The 17,519-nt window shown below is 35.5% G+C and overlaps 1 protein-coding gene across 1 annotated transcript in view; it reads left to right on the top strand.

Moving 5' to 3' along the window:
* The window catches only part of GLRA3 (glycine receptor alpha 3), a 136,986-nt gene that overhangs the window by 38,878 nt on the left and 80,589 nt on the right, over positions 1-17,519 (top strand). Inside the window, exon 3 of the mRNA XM_036424940.2 lies at positions 66-133. Within this exon, the coding sequence (XP_036280833.1) occupies positions 66-133 (68 nt within the window). The remainder of the gene's footprint in view (positions 1-65; positions 134-17,519) is intronic.

Below are 17,519 nucleotides of genomic sequence, written 5' to 3'. Positions count from 1 at the left end.
AGATTATTTGAAAATATTTTGGATAAGTACCTAAATAGTCCTTATGTTGTAATCTCTTTTTTCAGGTCCTCCAGTTAATGTCACATGCAACATATTCATAAACAGCTTTGGCTCTATTGCTGAGACAACCATGGTAAGCATGTTTCCTTTGTAACAACTTTCATACCAAAGTAAATGATAGTCACATTAATGGCAATTTTTCTACTAATGTTATTTAATTTAAAAACAAAATTAATATAATAAGATTTTAAAGGATAAAATGAATGGTGTAATTAAATTGTAATCAACTGCAAGTAAAAATGTTTCATTTAGAGACGGTATAGTGTAGAATAAATGTAAGTGAAAACAAGATTGGTTTTTCACACTTCAGGAATTAAATACCAAATCTCAAAAAAAAAAATTCTATTATGTGACTTATTTATTCCTTTCCAATGTTTTTAACAATCAGATATAAGCATAGGATTAAACAATTTCATTTTTAATTATTGAATATACTTATAAATGTGTTCATAATATTGTTTTAAGTACTATTCTATTTGATTGCTTTTTCAAATAACTATAACATTAACTCAAACATCATAAATATTTTGCAAACTATAGTGTTTGCTTTAATTTAACTAAACTCAATGAATAGAGACTTCATTACCATGTAATTAAAAACATTTTACATAATTATTAAAGTTAAAAATATATCATTATAGCACAGATTTTCCCTGTTTAGAATTTTATAACTTTCTTCAGAGATCATGTATCTCTTCTTTGCCTTATAGCTTTTATTGTGCACTTAGCTAAAATAATATGCAGACATAGGCATATGAATCACTGAATAGCTATAAAAGTGTCTAGCAGGCAACATTTTAAAATTGAAAGTATGTATGGTGGTTCTTAAATTACCTAGAATTATACTCCATTTCTAAATTTAACAAGTGTAATTTGCATTAATTTTCAAAGTTGATTTTAGTGAAAATAGGATATGAAATACTTCAAGATTTATTAGCTTCCAAAACCATTAAGTAGAGAATTATGTTTACTTTCTATATCTCAGAATGATTTGATAGAGAATTTCTAAGGAAAAGTAATCTAATCTGTAAATTATTTTGTGGGGGAGTGTGTGTGTGTAAAGGATCTCTCTCAACAGGAAAAGACTATTCAGGCACCATCTAAACAAATGGTCTTTTCATCATGTATGTAATATATAGCCATTTAGCAGCATCTCTGAGGTTCTATTCAAACATTGAAAGCATCAGCGAAAAAAAACCCTGACTTCACATATTTGGGCATTATATAGAGTTATTTTAACTATAGTATATAATTAACATTAATGTGAGTGTCTGTCTTTGTGCAAACACAAAGACCGTGCATGTATTTGCTTGTATAAGCACCTTCTAGTTCTGGTGCAATTCTGACCCTAAAGTGACTATAGTTCTGTTTCAGACCTTGACATATTTTGGATTCTGATTGAATAGCTGGCCAATTTATATCCTGCAATTGTACATAACCACCCCAAATTATAGTAAAGATAAAAGAATCTCTGGCCTTTTTTTTTTTTTTTTCTTCGATATATTAATAGACTCTCCAAATTGTATTTCTAGCCCTGGCAACTTTCTCATTTTAATTGCTACTATATACACTGTACAATCCTGAAAACCTGGAAAACATGTTTATGCTTTTTTCTTTTGCAAGATCATTTCCACAAAATATTTTTGACGGTGACAGTCAGAAAGGTTTACAGCCTTACTTATCTTTGTGGGATGGAGGAAGGGACTTGGAAACAAGAGAAGACATAGTCAGATTTCCTTATTAAAATCTGAAAAATTGTCAGATTCATGAGGGCCTCTGCTTTTTATGACATATATTGACATTTATGATACATCAGTCTACCACTAAATGGTTATAACCACTAAGTGATTATAACAGACAATCAATAGATGACTACACCAGCTAAATTTCTTACCCTTAATCATTTTAGACAGATTTTCTTTAGAGAATAGTATTGTACATAAAGCTTGATACTGTTCTATACACTCTCACAGTGACTCAGTTTTATTTCTTCCGAACTCTACTGTAGAAATTCTTTCCCAGTCCAACATATTCCATCATAATGGATTTCCTTTGAAATAATTTTAGACTCGATTACTCTCCTTTTCAGAGTCACAAGCAGCATCAATGAACATTAAACACTGCAGAGGTTAATTATATATAAATATAAAAGCAAAATATGCCAATTAGACTGGGCATCCTTCCAGCAGCCTTCAGGATGAAGCTGGGGCTGCGAGGGAAGCCCGCGTCCCAGGTGCCTGCTGGCAGCCAGCGGGAGGGAAGCCCAAGTTCCGTATGCCAGAAGAAAGTCGGTGCCCACAGCCAGGAGAAGGCCCACTCTAGCATGAATTTCATACATCGGGCCTCTAGTTATAAAATAAGCTAAGAATTATAAAATTAAGATGTCCACGTTGGTATCTTTCTTTTTAGTCTTCCAAACTGTTAAATATATGACATGACTGCTATTCTTATAACTAGATTTAATCATTGTAAAACATTTTAATGGTATCAGATAGATTAGCTATAATATGGTGTCCCTCTATATAGGAATAGAGAAAATTTGAACTTGTTATTTTATTTCTACCTTAAGAATCATAAAATAGCTGAAACCGGTTTGGCTCAGTGGATAGAGTGTCAGTCTGTGGACTGAAAGGACCCAGGTTCGATTCTAGTCAAGGACATGTACCTTGGTTGCGGGCATATCCCCAGTGAGGGTATGCAAGAGGCAGCTGATTGATGATTCTCTCTCATCGATGTTTCTACCTCTCTATCCCTCTCTCTTCCTCTCTGTAAAAAATCAATAAAATATATAAAAAAGAATTATAAAATATTTCGCTACCACTTGATAAAATCAATATAATTTAACCATTATTCCCACCATAACAGCTCTGCAAACTAAGTTTTATTTGCCATAATATTGCTTAATTTTTATAAAACCACCAAAATATTTTTAAACATGCTCATTTCTTATGCAAATGTAGTTTACTTTTTAAAATACAAATAAATTAATTCATTTAAGATAGCATAATAAAATTAAGAGGACAGAATTTCAAATTACCTATAATCATTAATGAATACCTTTAGATATGAGAACTTATATCTCAAATAAAATTAAATAATTCTTCCAATTTACATATATTTGCTTCACAACATTCTTAACTGTTTTGAATGTTTTTACTGACCAAATATATTAAGCTTCCTCTGATTATCTAGTCTCTATTATATTTCTTCCCATTTTATTATAATACCCAGCTTTAGTCCCATTTGAGGTAATTATTTAATTCTTGAGAAAGTTTCTCTAGTAGATATTTTTATTCTAGCCATTTTCTAAAAACTAAGTAACTTTAAAAATGAACAAATTCAAATTTGAACCTATTTTGTATCTTTTTACACCAAATCTTTCAAATATTTATGTGCATTTTTAATAGCATAAACTCAAATTTCTTAACTGTTAAGTCCATCCTTTCCCAATGTTTCTCTAACTTATTATAGTACCAACCCTTCTCACTTGAGTACAGTTTTATTATTCTTGACATATTGTCATCAAATTTTTTTCCTATAAATATCAAAATTCTAGACTTCCCTATTTCCCTCACATTTGAGTTGTATGCCATTATATATAATGTGATTCTCTAAGGCTGTGCTCAGTCTCCATTATTCCGAGTTTACATTCTTTTTAAGCAAAACTATTGGAAACCATAGTTCTTAAAAATATTAAATAAAGCTGGTTTACCATCATTGGGGTCATTCTGTTTCCTGTTCTGCAACTTGGCCTTGATGACAGAGGTGCATCTATTTTATTTTTTAAATCTGTGGGGACCAAAAGAGCTCAGGAGTGTTTTCATTGCTTCTATGAGGGAAGCTTAAGATCTCCACATTAAGTGACACTTATTAGTAAGTGAAACACACTCCTGCAAACCGGTGATGAGTTGTGGATAAGGCTTATATGCCAGGATGAAAACATTTGTAAGTTGCATTTAAAAAATACCAAAACCTCATAGTAGTTTGGGTGTGTACACTGTATACAGCAGTATTTAAAAATGAATAAATTGGCCAAATCATCTATCTTCAGGAAATACCCTGTTTCCCCAAAAATAAGACAGTGTCTTATATTAATCTTTGCTCCAAAAGATGCGCTAGGTCTTATTTTCAGGGGATGTCTTATTTTTCCATGAAGAAGAATACAGTACACATTTATTGTTAAATGAAAAAGGAAATTTATTACCTGTATATGGTACGGTAGTACGGTAGTTGTCAACACAAACCAGACAAACTGTGAATCCTACAGTATCAAGAATTTACTCATTGTTTCACTGACAATCATGTCATCATCTTCTGGAACATCATCATAACAATCCAATTCCTGAGTTTCCTGGTGAATTTCTTGTGAAATTAATTTTCATTCTGAGACAGACCCTAGGGGGGCCTTATTTTCCGGGGATGCCTTATATTTCACTCAGAAGGAAAGTTGTAATAGGTCTTATTTTCAGAGGTTGTCTTATTTTTGGGGTAGATGGCTCTCCATTTTGTTACAAATAAGAAATAGAGAATTGCTCTGCTATGCGCCTTAAGTCAATATTTACTCATTGCACCATTACTTTTCACCAGTTCCCTTAGAATAAAGTGCTTTTCTAAAACAGAAACAAAAACAGCTGAGCTATTTTGGTATGAGTTTTTTAGGTGCCTGTATAGAGCAATGTATGGTGGGGTTGGGTGAGAGTATCTGAGGGTCTGTTTGAGCTCAAAGAATTATTCAAACTGGACAATGTTTCAATTTTCCACACAAATGATAGGTGCATATATGATGATGACAAGCTTTTTTAAATGCTACTTTATTTGGTTATGTTAGGATAACATTTAACTCCTTGTACTGATTATCAGATAGACTCCACTGACATTCTATAATTTTAGTCCAATTTACCTTTAAGTTCTATCTTTAAAAAAATACTTTGTTTAAATCCATGGGCATTTATTATTATTATTATTATTATTATTATTATTATTATTGGTAATTATAGGCTCCATAGAGCAGTAATCCATGCTGATATGTTCATCACTAAACATTAACAACTAGGAGAATTCTCAGAACAAAGTTGCTCTTAAGTATAGTATATTGATTATGGAATACACAAATACACACATACATATTCTGGCTAACAAAGAGTATTTTTCCAGAAAGAGATCTCTGCTATTGTGTCTTTGACACAAGTGGATAAACTGTTTTTCCTGCTTTGTCATATGGTCTGTTTTTGCAGTTCTGAGTCCTGGTCACTGTCTTAAATTGGTGCTAGTCTCTAAAATATGAGCTAAGTATCTAATTGTACAATCTTATTAGTATTGCTAATATTACCCAGATCAGTGGTCAGTCGGTAAACTGCGTCTCGAGAGCTACATGCAGCCCTTGGGTTTTTAGCAAAGGCCAGCTTAGGAGTACCCTAATTAAGTTACTAACAATGTACCTACCTATGTAGTTTAAGTTTAAAAAGTTTGGCTCTCAAAAGAAATTTCAATCGTTGTACTGTTATTTGGCTCTGTTGACCACTGACCCAGGTGAACTTGGCTTTATAATTCAAATCTTCGCATGTAATTTTATAATCTTTTCTCAAAAAGTGTTCACTCTGTCAGCTATATTGATAGAGAGATAAATTAATTAAAAGTGCTAAGATTTTGTATGGATAGTTCTCTATGGTAAGAAATTAGAGCTCCTATTATAAAGTGCTTATGATGTTTGAAGAATAATATTTAAAAATAAAAAATATATTAAAATGCAATTATTTCAGGTATCAACCAGATTTCACAGTAATGGATTTTTTCCCCATGATAATGGAAAGGAAATGTCTATAATTTAAAGGAAATTCCATCTTTTCTGTCCTTTTGTAAACTTTCCTCAAAATAATTTGGTCCATTGTATCTATTACCAATGAGCTTAAGTTCTTGTAAAAATGCATTCATTTTATGATTGTGATAATAGTGTTCAGGGACTATTCCTGCGTAATTCATATTTCTAGATTCAATCATGTTAATGTAGCCTAGGATTAGCTAGATGCTATTCCATCTATTGGAATAGCCTGAAAGCATCCTGCTACCCTTTTAATTTAAGATTATGTCTGTTAAGATCTTTGCCTCATTGTCCTATTTTTCTTACTTTGAGTAATAGGTGAAGCCCAGCCAAATATAACGATGACATTGGTCTGGAAGATTTTTTAATTTCAAGCATGAGTAACTGGCAACTGGCTGTCTGAATGTGTTCTGAACTATTCTTATAAGCATGAATTAGAATCAGGGCCTATTTATGGGAAAGGGTGCGGAAAGACAGGTATGCATGAAGGTAACACATCTCGGTGACCCCAGCAAAAAGGTGAATAAATCTCTGCCTGGTGCGGTTGTCCCCAGGGCCATCTTTATAATCTCTGGCTCTCAAAAAGAAACTCTGCAGGTCCTGCTCACACAGGTGCAATTTCTTATCAAGCATATCACACAGAATACAATTGTCTACTTGTGCTGTGGTGTCACAGTGTTGTCAAAACAAACAAAATGTGTAAAAGCATATTTTCAGTTCTATGGGGAAAAATGCCAAGGAGAAACAGATGCTAATAAACAACAGAAGAAAAGTATATGCGGAGAAGGGAGTTTTCAGGCACATATTTCTGCATCTTCTCTTCTTTATTGGGCCACGTGTCTATGTAGAGTTTTCATTCATTCTAGCTAAGCCGATCAAAAGGTTCATTGTATTTTGTTTGGGTATTTGAAACATTTGAGTTGGGGAAAAATGAGAAAGATTATAGGGCTGACTATAGTGCTAAAAACATATGTCACTTAGTTTAAACCTCCTCTTTCTACCTTCTGTAAAGCTAGTGTGCAATGCCACGTGATTGTTATCTGCACACAGTCCTCTCAAGAGGAAGACGGGAGATAGCATTCACTGTTACCAGTTCAATTAAGCATGTTTGTTGGCCACTCACCATGACATAGAAATGATCTGATTATTGTGAATGGTTCCTAGCAATGGTGCTCATCTTCCTGGAATTCATCATCCTGCACCCTTTTTCTCAGAGAATTTGCTTTTCTGAAAGAACACACTCCAAAATGTAATTTTGAGCTCTAAAGAGAAAATGGGCAACAAGATGGGAAATTGTGTTCCATAAGATGATTGGCATTAGTCATAATTTGTTCCTTACTAGTGGATTTAACATGTCAATTAGCGTTAAGTACTCGGCAATCAATTAAAATTGCAAATAGCTCTTCAGCTGTGATGCTGAATCTCTGACTGATAAATGAGTGAACATTAACACTGACAGGCTCTAGACCAGTTAGAGGATGTGTTTCTGTGGCTGCGATAAAACTAGCAGCCTATTTACAAAACAAGCCATCCTAACCATGCTTCAGATGCGCTCAAACAAGCCAGATTGATGGGCACAAGTGCCACAAGTGCCCTGTCAAAGAGAACAGATTCAGGCAAAAGAGTTAAGCAGTCCTGTTGTTTAGGGAGTCAGAATATGGAAAATTCCCATTTGATAGTTATATATATTATATATATATACATATATATATATATATATATATATACATATATATATACATATATATATACACACACACATACACAGTGGTGCCTCGCATAAAGAACGCCTCGCACAGCGAACACTGCACACAAAGAACTTCATTTCATGATTCATACAACGAACTTCGTTTCACACAACGAAGTCGCCCGAGCTTCCACGACCGCTTTGCCCGAGCTTCCACGACTGCTTCGCCCGAGCTTCCACGATCGCTGCCGATGTATTGCATCCTTCCGCCAGTCGTTAGTCACTGCGCTTAACTTAAGCACGTATCGCGGCAATCGTTCTTCATTACGAATTAAATCACGCACGTATCACGGCAGTCGTCCTTTTAAGTTAAACTCAATATTTTTTTTATATCATGGCTTCTAAAAAAAGCAGGAAGGTGATTTCTGTTGAAATGAAACAGGACAATGCTCAAAGGGAAGCGTCATCTGATAACGAGGAGCAACAATCAAACAATCAACCAATCCCAACTGCTGACATCAAGAACATCCTGGTCAAATGGAAAGCAGTTCAGGAGTTTACCAATGCCCACTATCCGGATTCAGCTGAAGCAAACAGGATCAACGATCTTTACTCCGATACTCTTGTCCGTTATTTCCGGCAGATGTTGGAGAAAAGAGAAAAACAAACGACTTTGGACAGGTTTTTCATGAAACCATCGGCCAAAAAGCAGAAAATGGATGAAGATGTGCAAGATTCGGTAGACTCTACTTAGTCTGTCTTAAAATTTAAAAAATGTGTGTGTGTTTTTTTTAAAAAAAATATGTTTTTAGATGTATCTAAATAAAAATAATAACAAAAAAATTATCTTTTTTATGTCATCTTAGCATATTTTATGCTACAGAACGAATTATTTTTTTAACATGTATTGTTATGGGAAAACACGTTTCACATAACGAACTTTTCGCATAACAAACTTGCTCCTGGAACGAATTAAGTTCGTTGTGTGAGGCACCACTGTGTGTGTGTGTGTATATATATATATATATATACACACTCACACACACACAAATATATATACATATATATTAAGATTTTGTCTTAAAAATAAAAGAAAGATTGTTTTTCTCTCAATCTCATCTTGGAGGCTTGAGAACAAACTTTGCTTTATGGGACAGTATGAGGAAACAGACTTATTAGCAGTTATACATTGCTCTTCTTAAAACTCCTTAGGACTTTCTTGGACCATTGCCAGCACTCCAGGGACTAGCTAAAGCCTAAAACAAATAATCCTGCCATAATGGTCTCTTTAGCTTTAATTAACCAAAATCAGCTTATAACATATATCAACATTAAGCAGATAAACTGCACACATTCACAGATAAGTCCTGGGCAACCTTTATCTGTGGAACCCATTCAATTAATATACAGATGATAACAAAGACATATTTTTCTTCTCAGGGTAAGGAAGACATTTGGGAGTTCTTGCTTCTTCCAGCCCTTACTGGACTTCTTCTCTCCACAGACTTTTGGAATTAGTGAAGAATTCCTCTCTACTTTCCCTAACAGAATTCTCATCTCCTCTCTGCTGGAGTTGCCTCTATCCCCCTAATGATATTAGGCAGGAAGTGGCTTCACTTACAGTCTTCCAGGAATCCAGGGGCCTGGCTTGCGACCCTCCCCCAGAAGTAATGAGAACAGCCAGACCCCTCTCTAAGTTGATAAGATTTAACTCTTTTCTTTGGTGGGAGCCATTTTGTTTGCTTTATGGTAGGTTGTTCTTTTACCGTTTTTTTGTTTTTGTTTTCTAGAGTAATTTTTTATCCTCCTTAGGGGTTTCTGCTCACTCAGTCTCTAGACAAACATTTACCATTTTAATATACCTTGTATAATACACTTGTTACATACTCATCCCAGAAGCAGCTACTAAAAAGACTAAACAGTTTTCTTTCTTAATTGAATTTATTGGGGTGACATTGGTTAATAAAATTATATAATTTTCAGGTGTACAATTCTATAACACAGCACCTGTATATTGTATTGAGTGTTCACTCCCCAACACCAAGTCTCTTTTAATCACCATTTATCCCCTCTATACCATCTTCTACTCCTCCCTACCCGTTTCCCCTCTGATAATCTCCATACTCTTGCTTTTATCTATGTTTCTTTTAAATTTTTTTTCTTAATCCTCATTTTTTCACCCAGGCCCAAAGGCTGAAAATTTTGATTCTAAATATATTTCACTCTTTATCATACTTAAACTTGTTCTAAAGATAATTGCTATTCTTCACCCATGCACTATAAAATGATTAATCAAAACATGACAGCAGAAATGAATATGCTCTGCATTCCTTTTTTGCTTTAGTTTTCTCTAAGGCAGTGTTTCTCAACCATTTTTTTCATTATGCCTCTCCAAGGAATTTTTTTTTTTTTTTTTACATTTTTCCCTTAATTGCCCTCTCCATGAAGTTTTAATACTTCCTCTATAGTGTATATCTGTTTATATACTCTATGTGGATCTTTGAATTATACATACAAGGAGTAAGATATTTTTCACCCACTGAGAACCAATTATTGCTCTCTTGGGGAAAATATTGTTCTAGTTGAGAATGTGTACTCCAAAGTACATATTTTTAGGGGTGCTCCTGAGTACACTTGCCTAAGGCCAATATTTCTATCCTCATTGCTTGATAGCATATGGAACAATAGGAGAAAATAGGTCAGAAGCACTGGGTATTCTAAAAGAAAAGAGATATATTTTCATGCCCCCTAGCTATTTGCAAAACTATTATTACATGTGGATTGGATACTAAATTATATTCTCTCTTTATTAACATATGAATCTAATTTTTATAAGATGTTATTTTCCAAGCTTTATGTGTGCCCCCCTCCTCACCCACACACACCTATACTAATTGCAAGGACATTCAGATGTGTTTCAAATTTATTTTTCATGTTTGACACATGGGCCAGGTTTGTTTCCTTTTCTGCTTCTGTGATAACGTTCATGTTTTCATTTTACTCCTATAAAAAGCATTGCATCATGTCTTTCATTCTCAAAATATTTCCCATGGAGTTCATCCTCAAGCCTGGTCCAGTGGCAACAAACTTTTAAGAAATACACATAATACATAAGACATTATCATCATGGCTTAGCCACAGGAATGTCCTGTAAAGATGTAGTTTACTAAAAAATAGATTAGTAGATGATAGATAGATAGATAGATAGATAGATAGATAGATAGATAGATAGATAGATTCTCTTTTTCCTTGTTAAGGTTGTATAAGAGTACTTATTTTTATCAAGAAGAAACTGTGCCTCAGGCAGATTCCTGAGGGGGAAAGTTCTTCGCAAGACACTTCTAAGAACTTCCTGAAAACTTCATCAAGAACTTGAGGACGAAACCATCTACTAGTAAAGCTTCCAGGAGACAGATGCCAAGGCCCAGACACCTGGCTTCTGTCTGTTCTCATTCCCACCCCGTAAACCAGGATATGGCTTGGTGGTACTCTTCAAAAACATGCTGCCAGTTACAGATGCTTGAAGTTTTCCAAATCCTCCCTAGTCTTTCACTAGAAATCTCACTCTTTCCCAATTTGGACCCTAACATTAAGATATGTCACCCTGTAAGTGAGTGAATATAATTCACTTTCTAGTTTAGTAGCCAAGAGGGCCATTCTTTGACTCTAATTTTCAACCGTACAATCATTACCCCTGAAGCTAAAGAAGACACTCTTTGAGGAAAATCATGACGAATCCTTGGCTCTCCAGCCATACCTTAACTTACAAATTTAAATTTCTGAGCTGGATATTTTTTTCTTTTAACTCCCAGTACAGACAGAAGCAGACAGCCCACTTCTCATTTCTTGAATCCTTTATGCCTATGTCATTACTATATTTTGCCATAGACTTTTAGCACATGGTCTGCAAAATGATATACTTCACTTTAGATGGTCCTAGGTAAAAACTTTAGTAAATTTCACCACTGGTTTCTATGCACAACTTGGGTTCTCTTCTTCAAGGATTGAAATATGCATGACCTTCAAAGACAAGCAGGTCAAACAATCCATGGCTCTCATTCTTTCAGCTTACCACTAGTGGCAAACAGTGGTCCAGCTGGTGTTCAGTGGCTGAAACAGAAACTATTTCACTGCCCTGCATGTGTGGTTCAGTTTATTGGAATGCCATCCCTTGCACTGAAAGGTCATAGTTCAATTCCTGGTCAGGGCACATACATGGGTTTTGGGTTCGATCCCCCTACTGTCAATGTTACCCTCTCTTCTCCTTCTGCTCTTCCTCCTCCTCCTTCACCATCACCACCACTACCACCTCCTCCTTAATTCCTCTCTCTAAAAAATCTATGAAAATATCTCCTTCAGATGCATGGTGAGGGATTAAAAAAAAGAAGAAGAAAAAAGTCCAGGTCTAAGTTAACATCAAGCTCCCAAAGAGAAGAGCTTGATTATGTTTCCTCTTGATCAAAAGATCTGTTAATTTTAGAGGCAGGTTGACTGTATATATCTCATACAGTCAACATGTAAAGGTTATGCAAGCCTAGGATAACTGCAATAGACACTCCTATTTAAAAAGGGGGTGGGGTTGAGCCCTCACCAGTTTGGTTCAGTGGATACAGCATCAGCTTGTGGACTGAAGGGTCCCAGGTTCGATTGCAGCCAAGGGCACATGCCCGGGTTGTGGACTTGGTGGGGGGAGGGGCAGCCAATCAATGATTCTCTCTCATCATTGATGCTTCTATCTCTTTCTCCCTCTTCCTTCTTCTCTGAAATCAATAAAAACATTTTAAAAATAAATATATAAATAAATAAAAAGGAGTGGGTGTGAGAATACATTGTAGTCATTGAATCAACCGATTCAGAGCAATTATAAACTCTGGGCAAGCATATCCCTCCAGTTACATGACCAGGATCCAATCCCCTTTCCTGCAAATGATTTTTCCTGGACCTTGACTTACCATTTGGGCTCCTGGCTCTTTGTTCTGAGTAATCTTTACTTTTCTGTAAAAACAAAACTGGGTTTTTCTTGCTGCTCATTTTCCTTTCATTCTACCTACCAGTAGAAATTTGAGAAACTTACAAGTTGTTTGCACTGGAACTGTCCATATCCATTTTTAATAGAAGCTGATGGTGTTTCTACCAATTGAATTATCTTACCATTTCTGTGGGCTTCCTGGTTGAGAAAATTCATGAAGTAACTTTTCAATTTTCTGAACTATATACAGGGGTTTCATAGTCATACCCTGGAGATCTTGACCCTGAGTCCATTAAAATAGTAAGATTTTGCTTGGAATTTCCTTAACCAAATATAATAGTTCATTAGTTGCATTATCTATTTCCCACCTTACTGAGATGACAGTGTTGCCAAACTTTCTGCCACCACAAAACAAAGGTGTTGTGTGTTTTTTTTTTCTTTTTTTCTTTTTTTTTCATCCTCTAATGACAATTTCCTCCTCATCCTTTCAGCTATTCCCAAAGTCTCCAAAACCTTCAAGCTTCTGCCTGCTGCTTGGTCCCAAAGTCCATTGCACATGGGTTGTTATTTTCTTTCTTTTTTTAAAATATATTTTATTGATTTTTTTACAGAGAGGAAGAGAGAAAGGGACAGAGAGTTAGAAACATTGATGAGAGAGAAACATCAACCAGCTACCTCCTGTACATCTCCTACCAGGGATGTGCCTGCAACCAAGGTACATGCTCTTGACCAGAATCAAACCTGGGACCTTTCAGTCTGCAGGCCAACGCTCTATCCACTGAGCCAAACCGCCTTCAGCGGCTTTAGTTATTTTCTTACTGCACCCATTTCCAGTTACCTAATTCTACTTTAGTTGTTGCTGCATAACACATTACCCCCAAAGTGAGTAAAACAAACATTTTAGTATAGCTCCTAATTTTGTAGGTCAGGGGTTTGGGCAGATCTCCTGGAACTTTTGTACATAGTTTCAACAGAAGTCACTCAGTGGAATTCAGCTGGAGTGGGCATAGTGCCTGGGAGAAAATAATCTGCCACCTTCAAAGAAACCTTGACTTTGAGATGGTATCATTTGTTGTAAGCAGTATATTGTGTGTCATGCAGTGACAGCTCAAGGCCTGGATAAAAATTAGGGGGAGCTCACTTTTTGTTTCTGGCCCTGTAAAATGGGATTGGTAAAGAAAATTTATTTCACATGTTTTCTTCAGTTAAAATGATTTTTCCATCATGAAAATATCCAAGTATAAATAGAAAGATAATTTTATAGAGGAAATAATATATCAATAAGTTCAGAAATGGACAGGACAAAACTATAATGTAGAAATAAAATTATCACATTTAAGTATTTCTGGAAGTTTTTACATCTATGTTGTGCTAAAACTACCATAGAATTTGCATTTCATAAAATATGCATGTACTCAAATTTATAAATTCAAATAGAAAAGCATACCTACAGGTTGCCAACTATTTCATGAAAAGTAAAAACTCATGGAAATTTGACAACTTATCTTTTGCCTGTGATGATACCCTATACCCAACTACTTTTAAATGTGTCAGTATAATCCCAAATATCTGTATATATAGAAACACTAGAGGCCAGGTTCATGAAAATTTATGCGCTGGTGGGGGGGTTCCTCAGCCTGGCCTGCCCCCTCTCACAGTCCGGGATCTCTCATGGGCAGGAGGTGACCCAGCGATCAGGGGAAGGTGATGCCCATCACACCTTTGCTGCTGCCACTGCCAGCAGCACAAGCCTCAGCCGGCCCTGGTTACCTGAGCTACAGGCAGCCCTGGGTGGCTGGGCAGCTGACATCCGAGGCTTGCCTGCACCTTGGGGCCAGCCCTGGGGGGCTGGAGGGCTGAGGGGACTGGAGGACTCTGGAGGATGGTGGCCCAGCCTTGCCACATGCCTGCCACCCTGCTGGGGCTGAGGGGACTGGGCACCACCATCTAATGGTTGTGGGCACCCCCATCTTTGAGGGTGTGGCAGTCAATTAGCATATTCCCTCTTTATTAGATAGGATTAAAATGTGTGGTTTTCTTTACCAAGAGGTAAAATACCTAATAATTGATCATACTTTATTTTTAATTCTGATTTTGGTGGGTTGCATATGTACTATTTAGGTAATGTACTTAAAAATAAATTGTAGATTTTTAAAGTGGTTATTTTATTTGATGCAGAAGAAGCAAAATTTTATCTATTACTCTCAAGAATTATCCTAAATAACCGTGCAATAATCAATAATTGTTTCTAAAAGAAATTAATTCCTCTACAGTTTTAAAATGTAGTTAACAGCCCCTGCACAGCTTCTTGGCAAATCTCCAAATCAACAAATGGCTAATTAAAATTTATCTGGATTGCTCAGAAGGAAAGCTTATTCTAAAGACAATTTAATTTAATCTTAAACATATAATAATTAACTCACTAAAACTTTTCAAATGGGAGGTTTTTTTTCCTTTTAATATTCATCCTGTATTAGTAAATAATATTAAATATGAACTCTCATGAATCTAAAGCTTGCCAAAAGACTATAAAGCATTTTCAGAAAAACCACTGGAAATGTAAACATCAATTAAAATGTAGAGGTGTGATAAGGTAACAAGCCTCAGTGTTAAGAACAATTTGAAAATGCTCATTAAAATAATTTGTTTGCATGAACATTTTTTTCTGCTGAAGATAAATGTAAAAACAAATACAATAAAAAAATCCTTTGCCAATAACATCTATTCCTTTGCTTTTATTTGTTAAAGCATTCCTTTCCCCCAAATTCCAAACTGCTAGTGCCATTAAAATGTGATTTCATAGTTCATTAAAGCTGTGAAGAGAAGTATGAAGTTTACCAAAAAATAACAGATGTAGGTATATAATTAAAAAAAATTTGTAGGGCCGAAACCAGTTTGGCTCAGTGGTAGAGCGTCGATCTGTGGACTGAAAGGTCTCAGGTTCGATTCTGGTCAAGGGCATGTACCTTGGTTGCAGGCACATCCCCGGTAGGGGGTGTGCAAGAGGCAGCTGGTCGATGTTTCTCTCTCATCGACGTTTCTAGCTCTCTATCCCTCTCTTCTCCTCTCTGTAAAAAATCAATAAATTTGTAGGTATACAACTAAAAATCTTAGTATATTTAAACTGGAAACACTTAAGGTAATTATACTAGTTTGTATAATTTATTTACTTTAGTAATATTTGATGTTATATAAGCTCAGAATAAATTTACCTTTATTATTCAGTTCTCTAGTACTAGTCCCAAATCTATAATAATAAAAGCATAATATGTTAATTTAGAACGGACAGCCAAACGACCTTCCGGACATCCTTCCAGAGAAGACACCACAGGAAGAGGCAATTAGGGAAGATCAGGCAGGCAGGCAAGCAGTTAGGGGCTAACATACAGGCAGGTGAGTGGTTAGGAGACAGTGGTTCTGGATTGTGAGAGGGTGCAGGATGAAATGAGGGACCCCTCATTTCATCACGAATTTCATGCACCGGGCCTCTAGTTACATATAATAGTATAAAGTCAGACCTGATTGGTGGGAAACAATATAGATGGTCTGACAGTGTCAGATTTTGCTATCATGAAAAATACTTGTAATGTAAGATGAAGCTATTAGGTCTAAAAATATTCTTGAAAACTTACAAACAGGGCAAATTTTAAATCAGCATTTTTCCAATTTCAAATTATATTTAAGGCATGTAGCTTCATGCCCAAAAGTTAGCAATCATTCAATTCATAGCAGTTGTTAACTCCATCCTTTATGTTGATGGTGGATTGTGATTTTACATATTATTATATATGGCCCAATGCATGAAGGTTTGTGCAAGAATGGGCCTTCCTTCTGCTGGCTTTGTTTTGGGCCTGCACTGCCTTTGTTCTGGCTGGAGCCGCCTTTTTGCTGCAGTCCTGGAACTGCCTTTCTTGCCTTCCCATGCTGCCCAGAGGCCTGGAGCAGCAGGGGCAGTGTGGAATGCCTGCATCATTGCCATGGTGACGAGGCAAGCATCCAGCCCCATCCAGCCCCATCCCTGGCTGCTTGGGGCCTGCATATGCAAATTAATCTACCATCTTTGTTGGGTTAATGTGTATCCTCACTCCTGATTGACTGGTGGGCATCACAAAGGTATGGTTAATTTGCATCTTATTAGTGTAGATGCTATTTATTTCTGAAAACATTTTTCTTTGAAATTATATCAATTTACATTTATAATTCTTTCAATGAGACCTTTCAATTTTTTGGTATATTAAACAGATGGTCTCTATATCCTTAAAACAATTTAAAAACAGATGAAAAATAAACCTTGGAAATATAATTCTAAGTACAAGGGCCAGACATAAAAACCACATATTACTATATGATTTTATGATATAAAATATTCAGAGTAGGCAAATATATAGAGATAGAAAACATTTTATAGGTTGCTAGCAGCTGGAGGGATGGGGGAATGGGAAGTATCAGTTTAGGCCAAGGTTTCCTTTTGAGGTAATGAAATGGTCTGGAAAATAGATAGTGGTGATTGTAACACAATGTGTGAATGTACTAAATGTCACTAATTGTAAAGATTATATGTATATATTTGACCAAATTTACTAGTAAAGTAAAGAAAAAAAGGCACATAAGATAAGACACATAACACAGTTTACACCAGACATTCAGAATACACACTAGTTGGAAGATCTTCAGAAATTATTTTATGGTACTATTATCTGTCCTTTAAAGTATGAAGTGTGTCTCAGCTATCCACAGAAAAGTTTTCTTTCCAATAGTGGGTTCTTAGAATTTCTTGTTTGATTTAAAGAGCTTTTGTAGCATTAATTGAAAGTAGGATGTTACAAAGACTAAATAATAGTTCATTTTCCAAAATCTTTTTTTATGATCCAAATCATACATTCCAGTAATGGAACAATTGTTTAATGGAAGTCCCCCAAATAAATAATAATAATTACTTTATAAGAGGATCATTGCCAACATGTCATTAAACACACACATTGCAA

Source organism: Pipistrellus kuhlii, unplaced genomic scaffold (genome assembly GCF_014108245.1).
Source record: "Pipistrellus kuhlii isolate mPipKuh1 unplaced genomic scaffold, mPipKuh1.p scaffold_m20_p_8, whole genome shotgun sequence".
Classification (NCBI taxonomy): Eukaryota; Metazoa; Chordata; class Mammalia; order Chiroptera; family Vespertilionidae; genus Pipistrellus; species Pipistrellus kuhlii.
Note: the sequence above shows the minus strand (reverse complement) of the source record. Positions and strands in the feature narration are given on the sequence as shown.